The 24,278-nt window shown below is 26.8% G+C and overlaps 1 protein-coding gene across 2 annotated transcripts in view; it reads left to right on the top strand.

Annotated features, from left to right (window-relative positions):
• The window catches only part of LOC101240862 (centaurin-gamma-1A), a 42,038-nt gene that overhangs the window by 14,070 nt on the left and 3,690 nt on the right, over positions 1 to 24,278 (top strand). For both annotated transcript variants that reach the window (XR_010641927.1, XM_065810901.1), the window contains exons 5-12: positions 9,348 to 9,479; positions 9,620 to 9,756; positions 9,842 to 9,910; positions 10,053 to 10,166; positions 19,721 to 19,811; positions 19,883 to 20,314; positions 20,432 to 20,505; positions 24,130 to 24,216. Coding sequence is in view for 1 of the 2 variants with exons in the window: in XM_065810901.1 (XP_065666973.1) it covers positions 9,348 to 9,479; positions 9,620 to 9,756; positions 9,842 to 9,910; positions 10,053 to 10,166; positions 19,721 to 19,811; positions 19,883 to 20,314; positions 20,432 to 20,505; positions 24,130 to 24,216 (1,136 nt within the window). In the remaining variant the exon portion in view is untranslated. The remainder of the gene's footprint in view (positions 1 to 9,347; positions 9,480 to 9,619; positions 9,757 to 9,841; positions 9,911 to 10,052; positions 10,167 to 19,720; positions 19,812 to 19,882; positions 20,315 to 20,431; positions 20,506 to 24,129; positions 24,217 to 24,278) is intronic.

Here is a 24,278-nt window from a genome sequence, read left to right as displayed (position 1 = left end):
AAGAAGAATATAACCACTTTTTAAAAAATGCTGTTACTGCCATCTAAAAGAAAGCTGACCCAAAATTAAAATTTTGCCAATAACCCTACAGTATGACTTTTGAATCCAGGAAAAGATGAAGTAGGAAGAATGAGCAAAATTATTTTATCAAAAATTAATAATGAACTAAGAAGTAAGTTATTTATTAACCAATGGCAAAGCACTTTAAACATCACTAACTGGTTTTTGAAAATTAAAGATAAGCATCTTTATAAAATTTTAGTTTTCGACATCAAAGATTTTTATCCTTCAATAAGTGAAAAAATGCTTAACAATTCAATCAACTTTGCCGAACAACTAATAATAAATACTGAATACAAAACATTAATAAGACACGCAAGAAAATCTTTACTTTTTAACAACAAAGATGCGTGGATTAAGAAAAAAGTCAGACTCTGATGTTACAATAGGGGCTTATGATGGTGCTGAAGTATGTGAGTTAGTAGGAATTTTTCTTTTATTCCAACTTTTGCAGTATTAAAATAGAAATGATTTTGGTCTATACTGTGATGACAGGCTAGTGATATTTTAAAACAAAAATGGCCATCAAATGGAGAAAATCAAAAAACATTTTGTAAAAACTTTTAAAAGTAACGATCTTCTTATTTCCATTCAATGCAATATGAAAATAGTTAACTATCTCGACGTGACATTTGATCTCAATAATAATTCTTTTCAACAATACTGTAAATGCGACAATGAGCTGAGTTATGTTCACTCTGATTCAAATGACCCACCTAGTATTATCAATAGACTCCCTCGCACTGTTGAATTGACATTATCCACCATGTCAGTAAATGAATCTGTTTTCTATAATCATATCCCACCTTATGAAGAAGCTTTAAAAAAGTGTGACTATAATTGTAAACTGAAATACCAACCTCAAGTTACCTTGACTAAAAACAAAAGTCGAAAACGAAAAGTCATTTGGTACAACCCTCCATTTAGTCAGAATATGGAAACAAAAATAGGCAGTTGTTTACTAGCATTAATTGACCTGCACTTTCCAGTAAACCATAAATTTCACAAAGTATTGAACAGAAATTCGATCAAAGTTAGCTGTATGCAAAACGTAAAATCTGTAATTAGTTCACATAACCACAAGATTTTACACATTGATACAAATTTGAATGCAAGAAATTGCAACTGCATTCCTAAAACCACTTGCCCATTGAACAATCAATGTTTATTCAATAATACTGTTTATCAAAATACTGTGATTGATGAAAATCCTAAAGAAAAAGAAAAAGTATATTTCGGTATCAGTATCACACCATTCAAGGTTAGATACGCAAATCATTTAAAATCTTTTATGCTGCGAAATACAGAAATGATACCAAGCTATCTAAAGAGATATGGAGTTTAAAAGAAAAAAATATAAAATACACAATAAAGTGGAAAATTATAAAGTGCTGTAAACAACATCCAAAACAACATCCAAAATTTGTAAACTCTGCCTTCATGAGAAATTTACAATTTTATATTACAAAGAAAACAACCTGCTTAATAAAAAAGATAAAATATTATCTAAGTGTCAGCATTTCAACAAATTTCTACTGTCATCTTTTGATACTGGAGACAATATATTCGTCTTTTTTACTTCAGAAGCCATTCTACCGTAATTTTTAAATTCTAATTTATTTGTAGAAGAGTTTTTAAATGGTTTTTTCTAACGGTTTTTTATGTATTTAATAGCTAGTGATTGTCATGTATGGTGCGAAACTTTAAGCACTATTAATAATGTTGTTTTTCATTTAAACAAAGTTTATATATGTATATTTATTTATTTATTTATATGGGCAGTTCCATTTTTAACTATACGTGCAACATTTTATCAAACATTTGTCTATTTAAACCGTAAATTAAATTTTAAGTTATTTTGTATGAAAATTGTTAGTTTAAAGAATAAAATAAGTTAAAAAGTTTTGAGTCTGGACGAAAGAGGGCGAACTTATTACTGAAAATGCCACTTAACTTATGTTACACAGAAAACAAGGTAAAAAATTACTTCAACTTTTAGGTCAGATTTTTTGAATCAGTAAAGCTGTTTGTATTGAAAATTTTCATAAGATGTTGAAAATTCTATACCAACATATATAAAAATTTATCAGAGGTGACCGTCTAAGAAAACTTTTAAAGTTTTTTTGATACTACATATTTAACTTGCATCACTTACATTTCTAAGCGATTATCTTGAATTTTTTATATCTTTTAATAAGAGTTACATTTTTTAGAGTTAGGTAACAAAAGAATTGCAAAAGTTCTGAACTCATTTATTTAAAGTAATTAACAAAAGCAATTTTAAAAAACTGGTGGCATTCTTCCTGAGCGGTTTTTTACAACATTTATAAAAGTTATCAAATCGAAAATGCAAGACCAAGAGCAACTTAATTAGTTAAAAAATTACTTTAGTATGACAACTTTATTAATACTTATTTGAGTCATTTAAATAAAAAAATCTTTAGTTTATCGAAGTTTTTACTTACACTTTTTACTTTTATGTGTATTGCCTTATTTTCATTAGGTTGAATTTTTAAAATGCTGAAAAATATTTACATTTAAATCTTTTTAAATATTTTGGATGTAAAAACTGCTATCACAGTTTAGGTGGGAAAAGGGGTTCAGGTATATTTGATCGTTTGTGACAAGAGGGAAGGTGTTAAGAATTGACAAATATAGGTTGATGTGCTTTATGGATGACCCCCCTTAATTGCATTTACAAACAATTTGTTTTACTAAAACAATATATTAATCAAATAAGAAATACATAATTACGGGATTCATTTTGTAAGCAACAAAAACTTAACGTTAAAGTGCCAGAACTTTAGTAAATGGTTTTAACACAAATTTCAAGTAAAAATGTGCTTTGACTAAGTATTGTTATTCAAAACTTGCTTGCAAAAATGTAACATTTAATATTCTTTTATACATACATACATACATACATACATACATACATACATACATACATACATACATACATACATACATACATACATACATAAATTTAATATGTATGTATGTAGGTATATATGTTGCATGGTAAGCAAAAGAGATCTCTTACAATGTCTATTTTTAACGATTATGCAACTTTTTTTTTTGTTTTTGTTAATTCACCTCCCCTAGGCCAAGAAGGTCACTATAGTTGAGGAGGCTACTATAGTTGTGGTAACAACCCTCTCTCAACTCTTTAACTCTAAAACACAAACCTTGACAAACAGGGCTGTTGCGTGGAGAAACAAGTTTAGCGCGATACTACCAGGGGCGTGGTAGAGATTGAACTTGGAACTTCTTGTTTATGAGGCAAGCGCTCTACAGCTATACCACTACCGCATTTAAAATAATTAAATAATTGCAGGAGTACATTAAGTTTTATTCCTTTTTAAAACCCACAAAATTTTGAATAGAAATTTTTTTTTAACTTATAATGTTTTTGTTTTTTTAATAATTTATACTGTTTTTATATATTTTCATTTATTTTTGTTATATTGGCGGTTTACCCTATTAACCCCGAGCCGTAATCCTAATATATTTGTAAATAACTGCACTGGAGTGTACATACAGTGACTGACTTATATAGGGAAATCAGGGAGTGTACATACATTGGCTGAGGGTTTTGGCATATAAAATGCATTAAAAAAAAGTTAATATAAAAAATTTTAATTAACAACTTCAGCTTACATGGTTTAATTTGCATTTTTTTTATTAATCTCTAAAACTATACATTTTTATAATCTTAGAAACTATATATTTTTTAGCTGAATAAAAACTTTTGTTTAAATTATTGTAATTTTTTTTTTTATATGCATTATTTATGAACATATTTATTACTAGAAAAAGTTTATTAAAAAAACAACTTTGTTTAGATTACTTATTTAGAGAACAAATTTATTAGAAGAATGAAAAAAAAAGTTTATTAAAAATCAATATAAAGCATAAATAAATAAAATATTATAATAAAAACTAAAAATAACTAAAGATAAATAGATGAAGTCTAATAAAAACTAGATTCAAAAAACTCAAAAAGCTTTTTTGTATTTTTACTTTATTTTGCTTACGTGTTTAGATGATTTACATAATGTTTTGAATAATAAAAAACATTAAATCAAACCATGTGAATTAATATATAAAATAAAATAAGTTTTGTTAACCAGTTGTTGACTCTTAGTTTTAAAGTAACTTTTCAGAAACAGCAATAGATAATAAACAAAATTTAGGATCAAAATAAACTTCTAAAGAAATTCTAACACTATTTTTAAAATAAAGATAAACAGCTTTAATATGTTAATAATAATTAATGCTGTTGAGATAGAGCACCAGGCAGCCTCTATGACAGTTAGTAAATTTTGATTTTGGTTGCTCTTTGTTGAACCTTTCCTAGTTCAATAATATCTTTTGTATAATACGGACACCATGGTTCAATGAAAAACTTGGATCTAGCATATTCACAATATAGTATTTTTATTAGATCTTTATCCTTATACTTAAATGCATTGTTTAGTAATGAGAGCCTCAATTGTAGTTATATATATTTTAATGAGAACTTCATTAAAATATATATAACTACAAATTTATTAGTTTAAAAAATGTATAATTACAAATATATATATATATATATATATATATATATATATATATATATATATATATATATATATATATATATATATATGCATATATTATATTCATATACATATATATATATATATATATATATATATATATATATATATATATATATATATATATATATATATATATATATATATATATATATATATATATAGTGTTATAGTTTGTTGCATTTGGGAAGCACGGAGGGAAAAAAGTGATTCTTACGCCAACATATACGTCACTTTTAATTACTTTTGGCATTCGTCCAACATTTGCGTGTTTGACGAAAGTCAAAACCATTAATTTAATTACAAATTAATCGTTTCTTAAAAAAACCACAAAAATGCAAATTTAATTGACCAGAATGTTTTTAAAAACATTCTGAATGTTTTTAACAATATAAACAATGTTTTTATTTTTATTTTTTTTAATAAAATGTTTTTATTTTTAATTTTTTTAATAAAATGTTTTTATTTTTATTTTTTTTACTGTAAATCATGCACGGAGTGTTGCTACATCGACTATCTTATAGCCTGACTCGCAAGGGAGTGCTGCTACATCGAATGACAAATAGCCTGACTCGCAAGCCCAGCCAGCACAAACACGTGTTTTATGAATCTAAAATGTTAACACCTTTAGACGTCGAAATTCAGGTACATATAAGACATCTAATTGTATTTATCTTTGAGACGACTAAAAATAGCTGTCTCAAGCCGTCTAAAAGATGACTACTAATACTTGTCTTATATTTATCTGAATTTAGACATCTAAAAGTGTTAACATTTTAGATGCGAAGAAAAACGTCTAAAAGACGTGTTTGTGTCGGCTGGGAGGGAGTGCTGCTATATCAACTGACAAAAAGCCTGACTCGCAATGGAGTTCTGCTACATCTACTATCTTTTAGTCTGACCCGCAAGGGAATGCTGCTACATCTACTGAGGGTTTGGTTGGGGCAGGCAGTCTATCAATTAAGAAAAAAAAAAATTACGGTCTTGCATTTTAATTTTTACTTTTTGTCAACAAAATATGGAAAAAACTTTCGGACAGCATATAAGAGTTCTATATATATATATATATATATATATATATATATATATATATATATATATATATATATATATATATATATATATATATATATATATCATATTTATATATATATATACACATATATAGTAAGGATTATATTATTTACCATGTTTTTGCTATATTGGAAATATTTATTGTTATTGTTCTACAAAATATTTATTGATATTATATGAATTTTTATTGATATTGTGGTATTATTTTATTTAAAAAAAAAAAAAGGAATTTTTGGAACTTTAAATTTTAATGCATTTTAATTTTTACTTTTTGTCAACAAAATATGGAAAACACTTTTAGATAACATTTAATAATATATATATATATAATATATATATATAATATATATATATATATATATATATATATATATATATATATATATATATATATATATATATATATAATATATATATATACATAATATATATAATATATATACATAATATATATATATATATATATATATATATATATATAATATATATATATATATATATACATAATATATATAATATATATACATAATATATATATATATATATATATATATATATATATATATATATATATATATATATATATATATTATGTACATACATACATACATACATACATACATACATACATACATACATACATACATACATACATACATACATACATACATACATACATACATACATACATACATACATACTTACATACATACATACATATAATATAATACAAATTATTTCAAGTAGTTTATAGTGGAATTTAGGTGGCACTCAAATCTGCAATAAATATGTTATATATAAATATATACATTTATATATATGAAGAACACAGGGGAAAAAAGGCACATTTCACACATTTCCACTTTAAAGATAAATGAAATTTTGTCTTTAAAATTCTGAAAGTTCCACCTGTATGTCTTTTCTTTAGGTGTTTCTGTAGCATTACATAGGCCTTTTTTGGGTTAGATTTTACTATTTTGCTAACCTTCAGGCTTATGTTTATATAGTAGGGGACATAACTCAAATAATCGGAAAATGTGACATGTGCCCTTTTTCCCCTGTGGCCTTCATATATATATATATGCGTACATGCTCACGCACCAAATGAATTATAGTTCCTAAAGGATTGTCCATTAACTACACAATGCTAAATTTAATTTAAAAATAGGAGTAAGAGATCTTAAGCTCTTTTACGTGGCGATTTTCATTAAACTTAATGTGCTATTTTGATTTTTGATTTAACTGAATGCTCTGCGAAGGAAAACTTTTTTGTTTTGTTTATTAGTGAAAGTTAGTGTTGCATAATTTAATATAATCAAATAATAAATTGCTTAAGGCATTACGAGTTCAGTTATACACATTCATTCAATATGTCAAACAAAATTTCTACTGCAACCAAAATATCAAGAGACATGGAAAAAGAAATCGATTCACTTGGAGAAAAGTAAAAGATTACATTAGAGTAAATTTCAAGAATCATTAGGAACAAAATGTATGAAGCTTGATGATCCTAAAAAAATACATCCTTCAAAGAGAATTAAAATTGGAAACATTCCATCAATGCCATCAACTTCAATTCTGAATGAATACAGAGAGGAACACGAGCGTAGTAATGAGTCAGTAAGTGACAGTGGCAGTGATTATGAACCTTCAATAAATATTATTAAACAAAAAATTAAGCCAATTTAACAGTTGAGGCTGTTAATTTGGTTTGTAAAGCAAAGCTAAGTACCCAAAAGACTGCCACAGTGTTTCAGCAACTTCAGATGACTGGTGTGGATCTTCCTGCACCAACTCAACCGGCAATCTATGTGGCAGTCATCAGAGAAGGTAACAAGTTATGAGATAAATTGAGAAAAGAACTAAAGGTTGAGAATTGGTGTTTGCATTTTGATAGAAAAAAGATAGCTGGGGTGGAACATCAAATAGATGTGATAAGGAACAATAAAAGCGAGGTTAGGCTAAAACCAATGGTATTGAAGAATGGAAAGTCAGAGACAATTTTTGAAAGACTTCAAGAACTTTTGAATGAATATAATTTATGGGATCTATAAAAATGATTGTGACAAACACTACAATTGTTAACAGTGGGAAAACAAATGGTGTGATAAGGAGATTAATGACACATTTTCAAAGTGCTGGCTTTCAGAAATCTTTCTATGTTGGTTGTCAACACAATATTTTAGATCGAATATTAAAGTTATTTCTGGATGGCTTTTTTGGAGGTAAAACCAATTCACCTGAGCTGCATATTATTTTGTTGAAGTATTACATAGTAAATATGACAGTTTAACATTAAATTTTGACAATAATGGTATATAATTGAAGGAGAATGAACTTAAATGAGAAAGATGACATGGAGTTTTTGAAGCATCTGATTATGCTTTTGAAATGAAAAGAAATTTCCTAAGGTTAATTTTAAATTTTTCCCAAATATTAGCCAATCCAGATGAAACTCCCGGGCAATTTATTTACTACTTGCTTACATACTAATTCCTTCAGACAGACAATGACTTGAGATGCTAGTTAGGCTTATTGCAAGAAAATGGGTAGATATCTGGTTTTCAAACCAAATGTTTAACCCTAAAAATGGTGAAGAATTGGAGGAACCCTTTAAAGATCATCCTAAGGCTATCAATACATTCACAAAGTTTTGGTGTGATATTCGTTCATTTATAAATAGGCAAAGATCCAACATTTTTTCCGAATGAGCAGTAAAAGTTTTAGAAGATTTTGCAAATCTGATGAAACTTTGTATTTGAAATAGTTATTAACAAATCACGATTTCTTCAAAAAAACAAATGCAAACCATTTTAGTTAATGTAGTTTAATCAATATAGTTTTTTAATCATTTTTATGTTTTGTTAATTTTATCACTATAGCTTTAATTTTGTGATATACATCTTTCTTACTTATTTGAAAATAAATTATTATTTTAAGACAAAGCGAAAAACATTTTACTTCAAATTACCAGTAAAGAATTTCTAGGCGTATTTGTTATGTGATTAACAGCTTTTGGCTCAGCTTTCTAGTGGGTTAGTGTGTAAATTTTTTTCTAGAAAAATTATAATGAAACTAAATTCTCTTAATTATTTACAAAAGCTCATCAGAATATGACATGCTCATTGAGTTTGTAAAAATATTATACTCCTAACATACATACATACATACATACATACATACATACATACATACATACATACATACATACATACATACATACATACATACATACATACATACATACATACATTCATGCATGCAAGCACACACACACACATACATACATACATACATACATACATACATACATACATACATACATACATACATACATACATACATACATACATACATACATACATACATATATTAGCTTTTTATAGTATCTTGAATATTAAAAGCTTTTTTATGTTTGTTTTCACAACAAAAATTTCAAATCATAGCATTTAGCATGTTTATTTATTATCTAAAAATATTAGAATTTATATTTCTTTATTACTATGGTTTTCAGTTCTATTTATTCTTCATTATTTTTTTATAAATTTACTCCTAATTTAACTTTTAATAATTTTTTACATTACATTTTATTTTTATTTTATTATTTTTTAGACGAAGAAGATTTTGAAAGTTGGTTTGTGCCAGAAGTTCGGATTAAGAAGTTTTTATCTGATCACCCAAAATGTGATTTTTTTAGTATATCTATGTTAACCGGTGACAGTATTTCATCTGCTTTTGAGGCTGGTAAGATTTTGTGAGTATAGTTATTTGTTGCAAAAGAAAAAAATCTTGATTATATTCAATTATTTGAAACTATTTTGTTTGTGGACAGAAATTCTTTGCTAGTTTTTTCTAGCATTTTTGTATGTGTTTTTAAAATTTAGCTGTTCTTAAAATGGCAGCCGTTGACAGTCCGTCATTGGCTGTGGCAAGCACATTTATTTCCTCATTTAATGCATCTCCTGAGCGAGTCAGGTTGGGATCTATAAAAAAGAAAAACATCAGAAATATGTTTTCTCTTGTGAGTCTCTTTCTTCTCTTTTATCCATTTAAGAATAGGTTACCTTAATACTAATTGAGTTTTAACATTTGTTTTGTAATTATAGAAAGCAGAAAAAAAAGATGATATTGTTTTGGACGATGTTGGGAGTGGAAGGCACATTCCAATTAAGCAGGTCTTTATTTTCATCTAAAGAACTGTTTTAAATTTTGTTTTTGTTACTTGCTCATTTAAAAAAAGTTAAAGCTAGCATAAAATAATATCCAGAAAGTTATATGACAGTTAACTTACTTTGTTAATGTTTTTTATTAATCTAGGGTTACATTTATAAAAAAAGCCAGGGGGGGTTGAAAGGTAGCATCAAAGAGTGGAAGAAGAAGTATGTGGTTATCACTACTGAACAAATATTTTCTTATTATCCATCTATGAAGGTTTTTATTATTTATTTAAAAGAATATTCTCAGTATTTAAAACATTTCTATTTTATTCATTTTATATTCAAGAGATAGCAGAACAATATATTTTGCTATACTTTTTATATTTTCAAATCCTAATAAAATTTTTTTACTATCTTAATATATTATGTGCATTTTAAGTTTTGAAATACCTACTTTAATGTAAGCAGTTATTTTTTAAAAAAATATAAAAAATAATTAAAAGAAAAATTTATGTCCATAAATGTCCTTCTTTATACCTGTCCCAACCCTCAGTTGATGTATGTACTGAAGCCTCCACAGATGGCTGTTTCTAAGAAAGAAAAAGGCTGGCATGCAGTATAATAAACATCATTTTATATAAAAATCAAAAAGTTTTTTTATTTATTCATCATATTTCCATGAATCATTATTTTAAAATACAGAATTCCAAACGAATTTGTTTTGTCGTAATTTATTATATTACAGTAGTTTAAAAAGTAAATGTCCTTTAAGATTAGACAATGATTCATTTAGCTCTATTGGATGATGATTTATTTATGTGTATATATATATATATATATATATATATATATATATATATATTTATATATATATATATATATATATATATATATATATATATATATATATATATATATATATATATATATATATATATACAGCGCCTATTCTAGGAAAAAAATTTAGGCAGCAGTACCCCTCCATCCCAGAGAAGTTTGGCAGAAAATCAGCGTTTTTTTGCAAAAAAAACAATATTAGTCGTTTTAAAAAAAAAAAAAGGTATTAAAATTTTAATTGCAAACCAAATGCTTAATCGTCTCAAAAAACCTTTCATAGCCAAAAACTAGTTTTATTGAAAACACTGTACCTTGCATACATTTGTCCACATCTAGATTTTGCAGTACAGGTTTGGTCTGCTTACCTAAAAACATTGCGATGATAAAGGAAGTTTAAAGAGGTGTAATGGAAACAATATCTGAGATAAAACATCTTCCACATGAAAAAAGATTTCAAAGGCTAACTAACATCACTTGAGGATCGCAGAAAAAGAGGTGACCTAATTTAAAAGCTCAAATTTACTCACCAGATTAATGAAGTCAACTTTTATTTCCCTCAAGCTCTACTAAATTCAACTACAAATTACATTTTCCATGGACACAATCAGCGACTTTTACCTCAACTAGTAAAAGGTTGCATTAAAAGAGAAATTAATTTTTTTACAAATAGTGTAACAAAACACTGGAAGGCTCTACACAGGAAGCAGTTGATTCACCTTCTGTATATTTCTTTAAAGAATTTGTATAGAAGGTAAAAGAAACTTTCTTGACCAGCTGCTTTGTCCAGCTTACCTGGGTCAACATAGAGGAGCCTGATGATGATGATGTAGCTCTCATTGGTTTACACTTACACTACAAGGCGTACATAGAATTCTTTTTGTATTCTTTAATATAAACATGATAGGACATGTTTTTATATGGACTTTACAGTAATTTTGAAAAAAATAAAATATGTGTATATATGTATATATATATATATATATATATATATATATACACATATTATATATATATATATATATATATATATATATATATATATATATATATATATATATATATATATATATATATATATATATATATATATATATATATATATATATATACAGTACTGTGAATAAGTTTTAGACCACTTGTATAATTAGGCGTATTTACAATTTTTTTCCTATGTAATTTTTTTAAAGCATACTTAAGTTTAATAATACATAAGAAATGTTGAAAAAATATATTATTTTGAATAAATAAACAAAATTGATGAGGAAACATGATGGATTTGTTTGTTTACTTATTAAAACGATGTGTCATAACAACTACATCCAAAACAGGATATTCGAAAAATGCTGTTACAGATGTAAATGAGAGAAACTGGCTCCCTTGAAGATAGAAAGAAAAGTGGTAGACCTCCTAAGCTAACAAAAGATGACAATAAATATTTAAAAACCCTATCTTTAAGAAATACAAAAAAAGCATCAACCGAGCTGGCAAAAGACATTAACACAGCAACTGAGAAAAATGTCATCTCTTCTTTTATTTGACAGCACCTACTTAAATCAGGATTAAGAGGGTGTATTGCAATTCGAAAACCATTATTACAGTGTGGTAATAAAGAAAAACAACTTGCAACAATATGCAAAACAACACAAAGATTGGGCCCAGGAAATGTTTAATCGGGTTCTGTACACTGATGAGTCCAAATTCGAAATTTTTGGAATGAAAGGACGCCAATATGTTTGAAGAAGATTTGAAGAAGCCTATCAGCACGAGTGTTTAAACCCTACTATTAAACACAGAGGAAGCTATTTGCAAGTTTGGGGTTGTTTATCTTCATCTGGAGTAGGTGGTTTGATCAAAATAGGGGGGGGGAGGTGACTCACCAGGGAATGTTATGTGGATATCCTAAGGCACCATGCTGTATCATCCGGAATGAGACTAATAGGTCATAATTTTATTCTGCAGCAGGACAATGACCCAAAACATTGTTTCTGAGTGGCAAAAAATTATTTAAATGAAATGGCAGAGGAAGCAGTACTGGAATTGATGACCTGGCCTCCCCAGGGTCCAGTTTTGAATACAATTGAGCGTATTTGGGATTACCTGGACAGAAAGAAGGTCGAACGTGCTCCCCTAAATGCTGAAGAATGTTTTGAAGTACTTCAAAGAGAATGGCACAACATACCTCAGGATTTTATAACTAACTTGTATGAATCTATTCCCCAGCGAATATTGGCTGGGATTGAGGCAAAAAGACGATCTAGTAAATATGAGAAGTTTTTTATGAAGTTTGACATTAAAAAGTTTGTAATTGTTCCATATTTTGTGTGAAATACATGTGTTTTAATAAGTTTATAATTTAGAACTACAAACTTAAATATTAGAGAAGAATTCTCCGGGATTTTTTGAAAAAATGTAAGTGGTCTAAAACTTATTCATAGTACTGTATATATATATACGTTACTCTTGAATGGTCGTTTTTAAGTTTTTACCATACAATGTCAGTTTTGGGTTGTTTTTTTTTTTAATTATTTTAAAGACCAGAAAAAATTTAAAATGTTTTTTTGAATTTTTTATTTTATTATTTAATAGACTGCCTGCCCTAACCAAACCCTCGGTCGATGTAGTGTCACTCCGTTGCGAGTCAAGCTATAAGATAGTCCATGTAGCAGCACTTCCTTGTAGCAGCAGGCTATAAGATAGTTGATGTAGCAACACTCTGCACATTTTTTGCAGTAAAAAAATAAAAATAAAAACATTCAGAATGTTTTTTTAATCTTAATTCACTCTGCGCATGTTTTGCAGTAAAAAAATAAAAATAAAAACATTCAGAATGTTTTTTTAATCTTAATTAATTTCCGCAATTAAATTAATGCGTTTTGTTATAATCTAACCTTAATTTTGTCAGTTTAAATACCACAGACAATCGAAGAACTGTTTTTTACCACAAACTGTATACTGTTAACATAATATAATAATACTTTTTTTTAATTCAAAAAAAACTCCCCCACTGGCACAGATAAAAATTTAATCCTAACAGTCCGAAAGTACAAAAAAATTAAATTTTATAGTAGGGCAGGGTCATTTAAAAGTATTTCAAAAATACCATGAGAGTTATTTTTGTAGCTTGATTTATCTAAATTTAAATTATGTTTTGTTTTTTTGATAAAAATTATGAAAATGGTCGATCTTACCCATTTGAAATCATGTGTATATTTGGGAGGTTGGGCGAGGCAGCTTTCTAAATTTTTTTTTATGTGCTTTAAATATAAGACATTTTTATAACTATACATTTTTTATTCAAAGAAAATTTTAAAGTTTGTGTTCAAAATTTTTTATCTGAATAAAAGAAAAAAAGATATCAAAAGAAAAAAAAAGAATACTAGAGTAAAAAAATTCTATGCAATTTAATGTTATCATTTTGGTTACATCAAAGTGAACAAAAAATGAATGAAACATTAAGTAATTTTTATAAATGAATGAAGCATTAGGTAATTTTTATAAATGAATGAAACATTAAGTAATTCTTATAAATGAATGAAGCATTAAGTAATTCTTACAAATGAATGAAACATTAAGTAATTCTTATAAGATTATTAGATAAAGAGTGCAGATTGATTGAGGCCTTGATTAAATGAGTTTAATCGAGGCCTTATTGAGTTTTAAGAGTAGAGTACAAGGTTGCTTATTAAATTGTGTTCAACTTTGAACACAATTTAATAATATTCAAATTTTCTTATAATTCTTGAGGGGGAAGGTGGATGCATACTCCGATCAATGCATATCATATATGTATATGTATGTGTGTGTATATATATATAAATATATATATATATATATATATATATATATATATATATATATATATATATATATATATATATATATACATGCTTTCAAAAATAAAAGGCACATTTTTTTTTGCTTAAAGCATATTCAAACTAAAGTAAAATTGAAACTAAAGAAGATGTTGAACAAATTTTTTTAAAACTTCTTGGATGACATACTAAACCATAAAACTGTAGATAAAATTGTTATCAAACATAATTACAAAAACTATCGATAAAAAAACTGTAATATTTAAAAAATTAATGCATTAAAAATAACATCTAATTAGTATTTAAAATATCTCCCACCAGCTTTTTTGAAAGCAACATATATTTTTTGCATTGATTTAACAAAATTGTTGCAAGCTTCGTTTGGAACTTTTCTCCAAATTGTATCTAATTCTTGCTTTAGGCTTTATATGGATCTTATTTGTGCCTTAGCTAATTCTTTGCCCATCTAAGCCCACATAGATTCAATTGGATTCAAATTTTGTGATCAAGCTGGCCAGGGCAATAAATCTACTTTGTTTTCTACAAGCTGTGTGGGTAGGTGCCAAATTTTGTTAAAACTGCCACCATTTGTTTCGATCAAATCAGCACTGATGGAACTGTATCTGTATATATATATATATATATATATATATATATATATATATATATATATATATATATATATATATATATATATATATATATATACTGTATATGAACTGATCCACTGATGGAACCATGCAGTTCTCTAGCATCTCTATTTATGTATGTTGGTTTATTCGGCTTGATTATATGTTATATACACCTACACTGTTAAAATTAAAGCAGCCCCAAATACCAACACTCCCGTCGCCACCTTGTAACCTTGGTACAACAAAGCAGTTACTATACTTTTCCAATTTAAATACTTTAACAAGAACTTTGGTTTTTCTATTTTTTATTTCAAAGTTACATTGCTAAAAACTTTCTTACTTTCTAAAAACTTTTCTTACTTTCTAACTGCAGCATAAAAATCTATTTTTCCTCAATAAAATGTTTTCAACTGTATTTAGAGAAATATGTTTTTCGTGGTTTTCGTTGAATGTGTTGGTAAGTTCACCATAACTTCGGGTTGGCTCTTACTTGACAAAATATATGACTATTTTTGTGCTTAGTAGTTTTTTTTTAGTTTTCCTGATCCTGCAAGACATTGTCTTTAGAGTATATCTGATGCAATTTTCTGAAATTTTAAGTTTCTTGCTATTTCTCTATTACTGATCATTAAGCTTCATACTGATCATTTCAAGCTGATCATTCACTTCAATCTGATCATCACTTCAAGCTGATCATTAAGCTTCATACCTATTATTTGCACTTTGTTACTTTGCTTACTGCTTTTCAAACCATTTCTATGTTAACTTTTAGGTCTTATCAAAATATTTTAAAAGGCTTTAAATAATACTAGACTGGTCATCATTAGTGAATTTATCCAAGCTTTTATAGGAAATTGTTAAATTAACGTATAAATTAATAAAATAAGTAAGGAATAACAGTTGGGTTTAGAAAAAATTATTTTTTTGCAACCTAAATAATTAAGTCTTAAGCAAATATGAATGGGTTTTTATGATGTTTTAAAAGAAAATGAACTCAGTATTTTAATGTATCTATTTTTTATGAAGGCAATATATATATATATATATATATATATATATATATATATATATATATATATATATATATATATATATATATATATATATATAAATATATATATAAATATATATATATATATATATATATATATATATATATATATATATATATATATATATATTGCCTTCATAAAAAGTTTTAAATTTTATATCATAATAATATAAAATTTGATATGCCTAATAAAAAAGAAAAAATATTATCTAAGTGTCGACATTCCAACTAATTTCTGATGTCTTTATTTGATACCAGAAACTAAATGATTGCATTTTTTATTAAGTCAGATTTCGTTCTACTGTAGTTTTTAATTCTTTCGTGAACAAGTTTTTTTAAATGGTTTTTTCTAAAAGGTTTTTTTTTAAATGTATTTAATAGGTGATGATTGCCATGTATGGCACAAAAAATTTTTAGTACTATTAAAAATGTCGTCTTTCATTTAAAAAAGTTTAAATATCTATTGCTCTATTATTGTAATATTGAGCACCATTTTATGTACAAGAGTTTTTGTATTATTTTAATATATGTATCTTCTATAGCGTATTTAGATAAGCATTTGCTCACTAGTTTTGCTTATCTTTATAGCATACGGCGCTTTCAGAAAAAGAAGAAGAAAATGAAGAATAATGAAAGAAAAGATTGCCGCCCCATCCCAAACCCTCAATTGATGTAGCAGCACTCCGCTGCAAGTCAGGCTATTTATCAGTCGATGTATGTACTAAAGGCCTCGGCAGCAGGCTATTTCAGTGTGACATCAGAGTGCTTATCTAAACTAGCAATCTAAGTTTTATATATATATATATATATATATATATATATATATATATATATATATATATACTTGGTAGCCGCCGCCTCTATTCATCCGCTGCCGCCAATTTAGTTAATATCCAACTACCGCCAGTTTTTTATTAATAGCCACTAATAGCCGCTATTTTATTCAAAATGCAGCCGCTGCTAAAATACAGCTGAAATGGTCAGTTTTTGTATTTTTAAAACTATAATGTTATGCTCAATCCTTTTTTTTTTTCCTTAATTTTTATGAATTTTGTTGTGCTTACTTCATTTTTGCGCTTATTTTTCGTTTAACCATGGCAATATAATAATTTTTACTTCCATGGTTTGACTCGTTTTATAATTTGATAACAAATATTTCTTATTTACTGTCGCATTAGGAGCAAACTGCATATAAAAGAAATTTCCTTTTCTTCCAGGTACATTTACTTTTTGGTAATTAGAGATTTAATATGAAAAGATCAATAAATAATACATCAGTATCTTGCTGCGAACCAAATGAAAACTCATCAATAAAATATTTGAAGATAAGATTGTGCAGCACCTTTAAAAAAAAATGTGCTTCACTTGTTTGGAATTATTATGGGGAATTAGTAGCTGAAAGAACTGGTTTTATAAATTTTTTTGAAAAATTTTTAGGTATAGTCACTCCATCACTCTCATCTTTGGCATGTGGGCTTTAATTGATATGTTCAAAGCTGTCAAAAGCAGTGTCAAAGATGTTTTAAAATATTCCATTGCTGCTTCTTTACTCTTTGATGGCTGGACAGATAGATACAAAAAACTGTCATATATAGGTGTAAAGTGTTCAGTAATAACCAGTGAGTGGGATAGAAAAATTTTTACTTTAGCTTGTACACCACTGGAAAACCACACAGCAGAAAATATTGCAGATTTTATGAAGAATGATATTAAAGATATGTTTAGCAAGCAGTATGGAGAGTTACATTTGCATAATGTTCACGATGGTGCTGCAAATATGATGAAGACTTCTAGTCTACTGGGTTGTGAAAAACCACAACATTGCTTAGCTCATGTGCTGAATTTACTTCTGGTTTCTGATGGTCTTAACAAATGTTCCGAAGTCTTAAAATTGCTCAAGAAATGTCGAAATATTGTTACATGTTTGAGCTTCAAATCTACTGTTCTAATTAACGAGTTTTTGTGTACAAATGATGATGTGGATGTTTATAATAAATTACAAAAATTGCTGAAGTAAAAGAACTTGTTAATCTTGATGAACAATTCCCAATTAAACTAATATCGAATGAGAATCAATTAAACCCAAATGACAATCCGGTTATTGTAGATAGTGAGGATGAATATGAAAAAAATGATAATCTATTTGAAGAGAACTCAAAATACAAATCTAAACAACATAAAAGTTTAAAACTCCAAGTATGTAGTCGATGGAACAGTGCACTTTTTATGACAAAGTCTATTGAACAGTTATATAATGGTGTAAAAAAACTTTTAAAAAAAATTGGAAAAAGAGAATTGTGTCTAGATGTATTTGATCTAAAATTATTAAGCGAACTTGTAAAGTTCCTTAAACCATTTCAAAACTTGACAGAAGTTCAAATTCAAATTCAGCAATTAACAATGCAGTTGATAAAAATGACAATAAACTACTAAAGGATGGTAAGCTAGATAATATAAATAAGATGGTAAGCTAAATAAATAAAAGTTATGATATAAATAAAATAAAAATGTTAAATAATAAAACTAATTTTAATTAATCAAATATTAAACAAACATTCAATTGACCAAAAATGTTGTTCAATTAAATGTTTATGTTGTTTAATTAAAACCATTATGATGTTCAATTAAAATCATTATGTTTTAGAAAATCATCCAACTGCAAAGAAATTACTGCTTCTAGAAATAAAAACTACGCTACCAAATCATGATCAAAGTAAACATTAAACACTAGCAAGGGAAGTAAATAATTATGTTAATTGTCTGCCAACAGAAGAAGAAGAAAAAGATCCTGTGGTGTTTTGGAACAATAACCATAAAAAATTTTCCTATCTGGCACGTTTGGTGAATGAATATTTATGTATTCCATAAGATAGTGTAGCAGTAGAATCCATGTTTTCAACTGCTGGATTGATTGTTAAATCTCGCAAAAGTTTACTGGACCCAACTAATATGAATATGATTATTTTTATACATGAAAACATTAATTTGCTGTGAAATAATTTAGGGGTGTGTTATAAATTTAGTAATAACTAAAAACAAGAGAGGATATTTTCCACTTTTAGCCGGCTAGCCAGCCTCATTCTTTATAAGCCAGCCGCAGCTAGTTTTGTGTTTTGTTTTAGTGGCTAGCTGGCTATTTAGCTACTTGAACTTGTGAGCCAGCCACCTGTTCTATTTACCAATGACTTGCAAGTCTATATATATATATATGTATGTGTGTGTGTGTATATATATATATATATATATATATATATATATATATATATATATATATATATATATATATATATATATATGCATTTTTGTGCACATGTGTATGTGCATTTGAATAAATGCAGTATTAGAAACACAAAATGTGTGAAATGATGTTACTTTTTAAGTAGATATTTAAATTACCTTCAAATGATAAAAATTTTGTTTGACAGTTTGTTGATTAAAACTCTTTAAATATTTTGCAATGTTTTTATAAATTTTCAAAGATTGTTTTCACTTTTAGGATTATATAGATGATAATGGAGCCAAGTCAATCAGCCTTATTCATTCTTCTGTTAAAACTCATGGGAAAAAAAATGTTCGAGAAAAAACTGGTTAGAATTATATATGCCTAAAAAATGCCTAATATCTTTAGCATTTTAGTATATTTTTAATATTTTTATAGGAAACCAAAAAGTATTAGAAAAACATCCACCAACTTCTCAACTTACTGCAAATAATTGTGCAAAATCGTCAATGCCTATTGAGTTTGATCTTATTGATAGTAAAGACTTTGAAGATCCTGATGATCATGAAATTGATGGATCTCCCACAATTCATACATCGGTTCTTATTGAGAGATCAAAAAGTGACGGAAGAGACTATACATCCTCAAGTATGAGAAGTTCTCAAAATTTTGATGTATTTCCAACAAAACGTAAAAATCGTAAGCCTGCAAACCGACATAAGTCTTGCGAAATTGACTATAAAAGTGAATTAAATGAATCAGAAAATAGTTCAACAGTTTCACCGCGCAAAATATCTACTACTAGAAAAAAAAACCAGACAAGTGTATTTAAAGAACATTTAGTTGATGGAAAGTTTGGAGTTGAGCCTGGTAAGCTTAACTTTACAGAATTATTTATAAATTTCTTTATTAATCGTCAAAGTTATACTTTATCCATTAGTCTTTTCTAATTAGGTTATGCAATTTTTAGTTTTTCTATAAATCTAGAAGGAGATGGATGTGGCTTTTCACTTATTAACTTTGATGGAAAAATATGGGAATTTGAATGTAATTCAACAGAGGTATTAGTTATGGTTATTATTTTGCTTGTTGTTGGAGTTTTTTATGAAACTTCTAGTATAAATCCTACAAAATTATTTTTTTTTGTATAAGAACTATATAAATTTGCTTATAAATTTTCTGGTACAATGTTTGAATTACAATGATAAATTAATGAAATGATGTATTACATGTTTTAATTTTGTTTCAAAAGTTTTATTATTTTATTAATCTTACAATTACTGAAATAACTAAAAATTGTCGCCATTTTAGTTGTATTTTTGATTGTAATTTTGGAATAAAAAAAACAAATAGAAGCTCAATTATTAGTTATTAATTTAAATGTTAATATGTCATAACTATTTTTTAATATCTACTATGATCCTTTCTTATTGTTTGAGATGATATTACTTGTTTTACCTAGTTAAAAATGTCTACTACAATCCTTTCTAATTGTTTTAAATAGTAAGGTTAAGTAATTATCGAGTAAAAAAAACTTTAAATCGATTATATTTAGAGCAAAATTCATGTGTTTAAATAAGGAAATGAGCAAAATCAAAAATTTAGCGCCACAGTTGCTTTTTAATTTAACTATGAAGACATTGGAATTTTTTAGACTGAATTTTTCAGACTTATTTAAAACTTCCTTTGCAAAATTTGAAGGTAGACTTTTAAATCTTGTAGTTTTTGACTGTGCGATGATATTTTGCAAAGAAAAAACAGTGTTCTCAATCAAAGAGAGCAATATGGTGCTTCCTCAATAATTGCAAAGATGTTCACCTTTTTCTTTATACGGTTCCAATCCAGTAAATAAAAATCAATGCCTCTGATTTTAAGTACAGAATTCTTTTAGACTTGTAATAAGTTCGATTCTTGTGTGTTGGAACATTTTTAAGCCCAAACTCATTATAACTGTTTATTTGAATTTTCTGCTGTTTAAAAAGTTTAGAAAAAAGTTTCAATGAGAAGCATGAGTGGTTTTCAAATTTTTCAGTTTTTCGCAGTGTCTCTTAAACAGATTGTAACATTTATAGTTATATGTAACATTTTTAAGTCTCTGTTTGAACAGAATATCTTACATCAAACTTAAATCAAACAGGCAGAATATGGTTCGCTCTAAGTTTTTTATGATGAAAGAATTAAGAACCATCAAGACATGTGGAAACTGTTTTAGCATTGTTGTTGAATGCATTTTTTTATCTTTTCATAGACTTGAGCTGTGATATTTTTTTTGACATTAGTAGTATTTTTTACTACTAATGTCAAAGATTTGTTGTAAAAACTACATTGTGGTATAAAGTTCTGTATCATTAACAGTTGGCCAAGACTGTACATTGAAAAAAATTATTTCAAAAAAACCTATTAAGCTTCAAACTTTTTAACTGAGTTTAAATTAATTTTTGAGCATTTGTCAACCCTGCCAGGAATTGTATATTGTAACATTTCAGTTCTCTGCTGCTTTTTTTATTTTTTCAATTGTATTCACTTTTTTTTATTTTTTCGGTTTTATTTACCCATGGCTGAGGGGGCCACTATATTTAGTCATTTATAATAATTATTTTAAAATGAGTTGTGTGTAGTGTACTACCAGAGATGTGGTGGAGATAAACTCAGAACTTCTTGCTTATTAAGTAAGAATTTCCTTGTCCTCAAGCACTTTACCACATGCTCTACCACTCTACCATTACTGCATGAAAAAAAGCTTCTCAAATTTCTCATCACAAAAGCAGTGACAAAATGGTTTAATCTCAGAAAGTTGTAGCACAAGGCTACTCCTGTTTTTACAATACCCCATTCTTGTTTAAGTCATCTGCGTGAAATTTATCTTAATCAGCGCCTCATCAGTTTTTTACTGAGTTGGTACATTGAGACACAAGTCTTCAAATTGCTCTATTCTTGTTTGTCTAAGATTATCTAGAAGTTTTTATCAGTGCTTTCTAGTACTGATTCTGAATTAGAGGTATTCAGTCATAATCAAGTTGATGGTAGCTTTGCACCATTGATTTTAGAAAATGATATAGTTTAAATTAAATCAATGTGGAGTTGTGAATTAAGCCAGGGTTTATTAATAAAACAAGTTTTTTACAAAATATTCTCAATATTTAGGTAGGGGAGATTGGGGCATCTTGATACATGAGGTTCCATTAAACATTGTAATTGTAAAGGCATCTTAAGAGTTGTAACAACTACTTTCATATGGTGAAACAGTTACTACTAGAGCTTTGTTTTGACTAAAAAATTATATCCTTTGTTATCATTAGGGGTCAAATTTTTTGTTTTTTTGATGACAGTATTTTGTTAATTTTTAAAGTTGCTAAGTTTTAAGGTTATTCAATGTGTCTATCAGTATGTAACATTGTTTTGTAAACTACAATCCATAGGGTATTTTTATGGGTAATTAGCATTGGGTAACTTGATACAGCATTTTTGGGGAGCCCTAAAACTGTAGAATAGTACTCCATTGTGTTATAAACAATTCTAATAATTTCTTTGAATACTTACAGTCAGTTTTCAAGAGATTTATGTAAATATAATACTAGGAGATCCAATTTTAATACAAAGACATTTATTGATGCTTAAGAATGACATTTAATTTGATATATTATCTGGATTTCTAAAATGTGATTTGGGCCAATGGATACATTATTTGGCTTATAATTATTAATTAGTTTGTCTTTCAAGTATAAAACTTGAAGAAAAAGCAAAAAATCTGCTTTTTCTCCAAGTTTTATACTTTTTATATTTCTCCAAGTTTTATACTTTTTTTATTCACTTTTTTAATGATGCCCATAGCACATTGAATTTCTAATTTAACTTTAAATAGTCTCACAAATTTAACCTGTTATAATTTAGTAATTAAAAAATTTAATTTTATAGGTATAAATTTATTTTACAAATTAAATCACTTGCCTAAAAAAAACGTATTGAAAAAATTAATATGAAGCAAAAACTAAAGTGTTTCATTGTCCTACTCTCCCTTACTTATTCTGAAAAACCAATGTTTTTTAAAATCATTGCTCAATCAATAAATAAGTTATACTTACTTGTTGATTGATCAGTGATTATAAATTTTTTCTTGATTTCTTTTGATCAATGGTTTTTTTTTTTTTGTTTTTTTTGTTTTTTTTGTTTTTTTTTGTTGAGGTTTCTTAGATAAAATTATTTTAGTTGATTTTGTAGTTGATAAGTTAATAATTAAGTTTTTCTAAATTTAGTTGTTCTAAATTTTATATCATAGAAAGTAAAATATAAAGAAAACATAAAGAAAAAATCCTATTTTTTCTAAATTATAAACATAAAAAAAAAATCTTAATTTTTCTATAATAGATTTAGTAAATAGTCATTGAATTTTTACAAATCTAAAAAGAAATTCAAGGTAAAATACACTAGTAGCAATTTTAAGTAACAAGATAAATGTAGTTATGGAGCTAACTTGAGTTGATGGGTATATATTTAACTTTTATTCATAGCCTCGAAGTCATCATTTTCAAAATTTTTATGTTCAATAAAACCATTTTTATTGTTTTTAAATCTTAAGTTTTTAGTAAAATAAACTGTTTAGTCTTTTTATGTAATGAAGCAGTTATACAGTTTTAATAGATTTTTTCAATACAAAGTTGCTTTAATACATTCAACATCTGTTGCAGGAGAGAGACAGTTGGGTGCATCATATCGAAAATGAAATTCTTAATGCTTTTCAAGATCAAACTTTTCAGAGTGAAAGATCACAGAGTGTAGGTTGCTTACAGTTATTCTATGAATGTAAAAATATTTTAAAATTATTTATGAATAAGTG

This window comes from Hydra vulgaris, chromosome 11 (assembly GCF_038396675.1).
Source record: "Hydra vulgaris chromosome 11, alternate assembly HydraT2T_AEP".
Classification (NCBI taxonomy): Eukaryota; Metazoa; Cnidaria; class Hydrozoa; order Anthoathecata; family Hydridae; genus Hydra; species Hydra vulgaris.
Note: the sequence above shows the minus strand (reverse complement) of the source record. Positions and strands in the feature narration are given on the sequence as shown.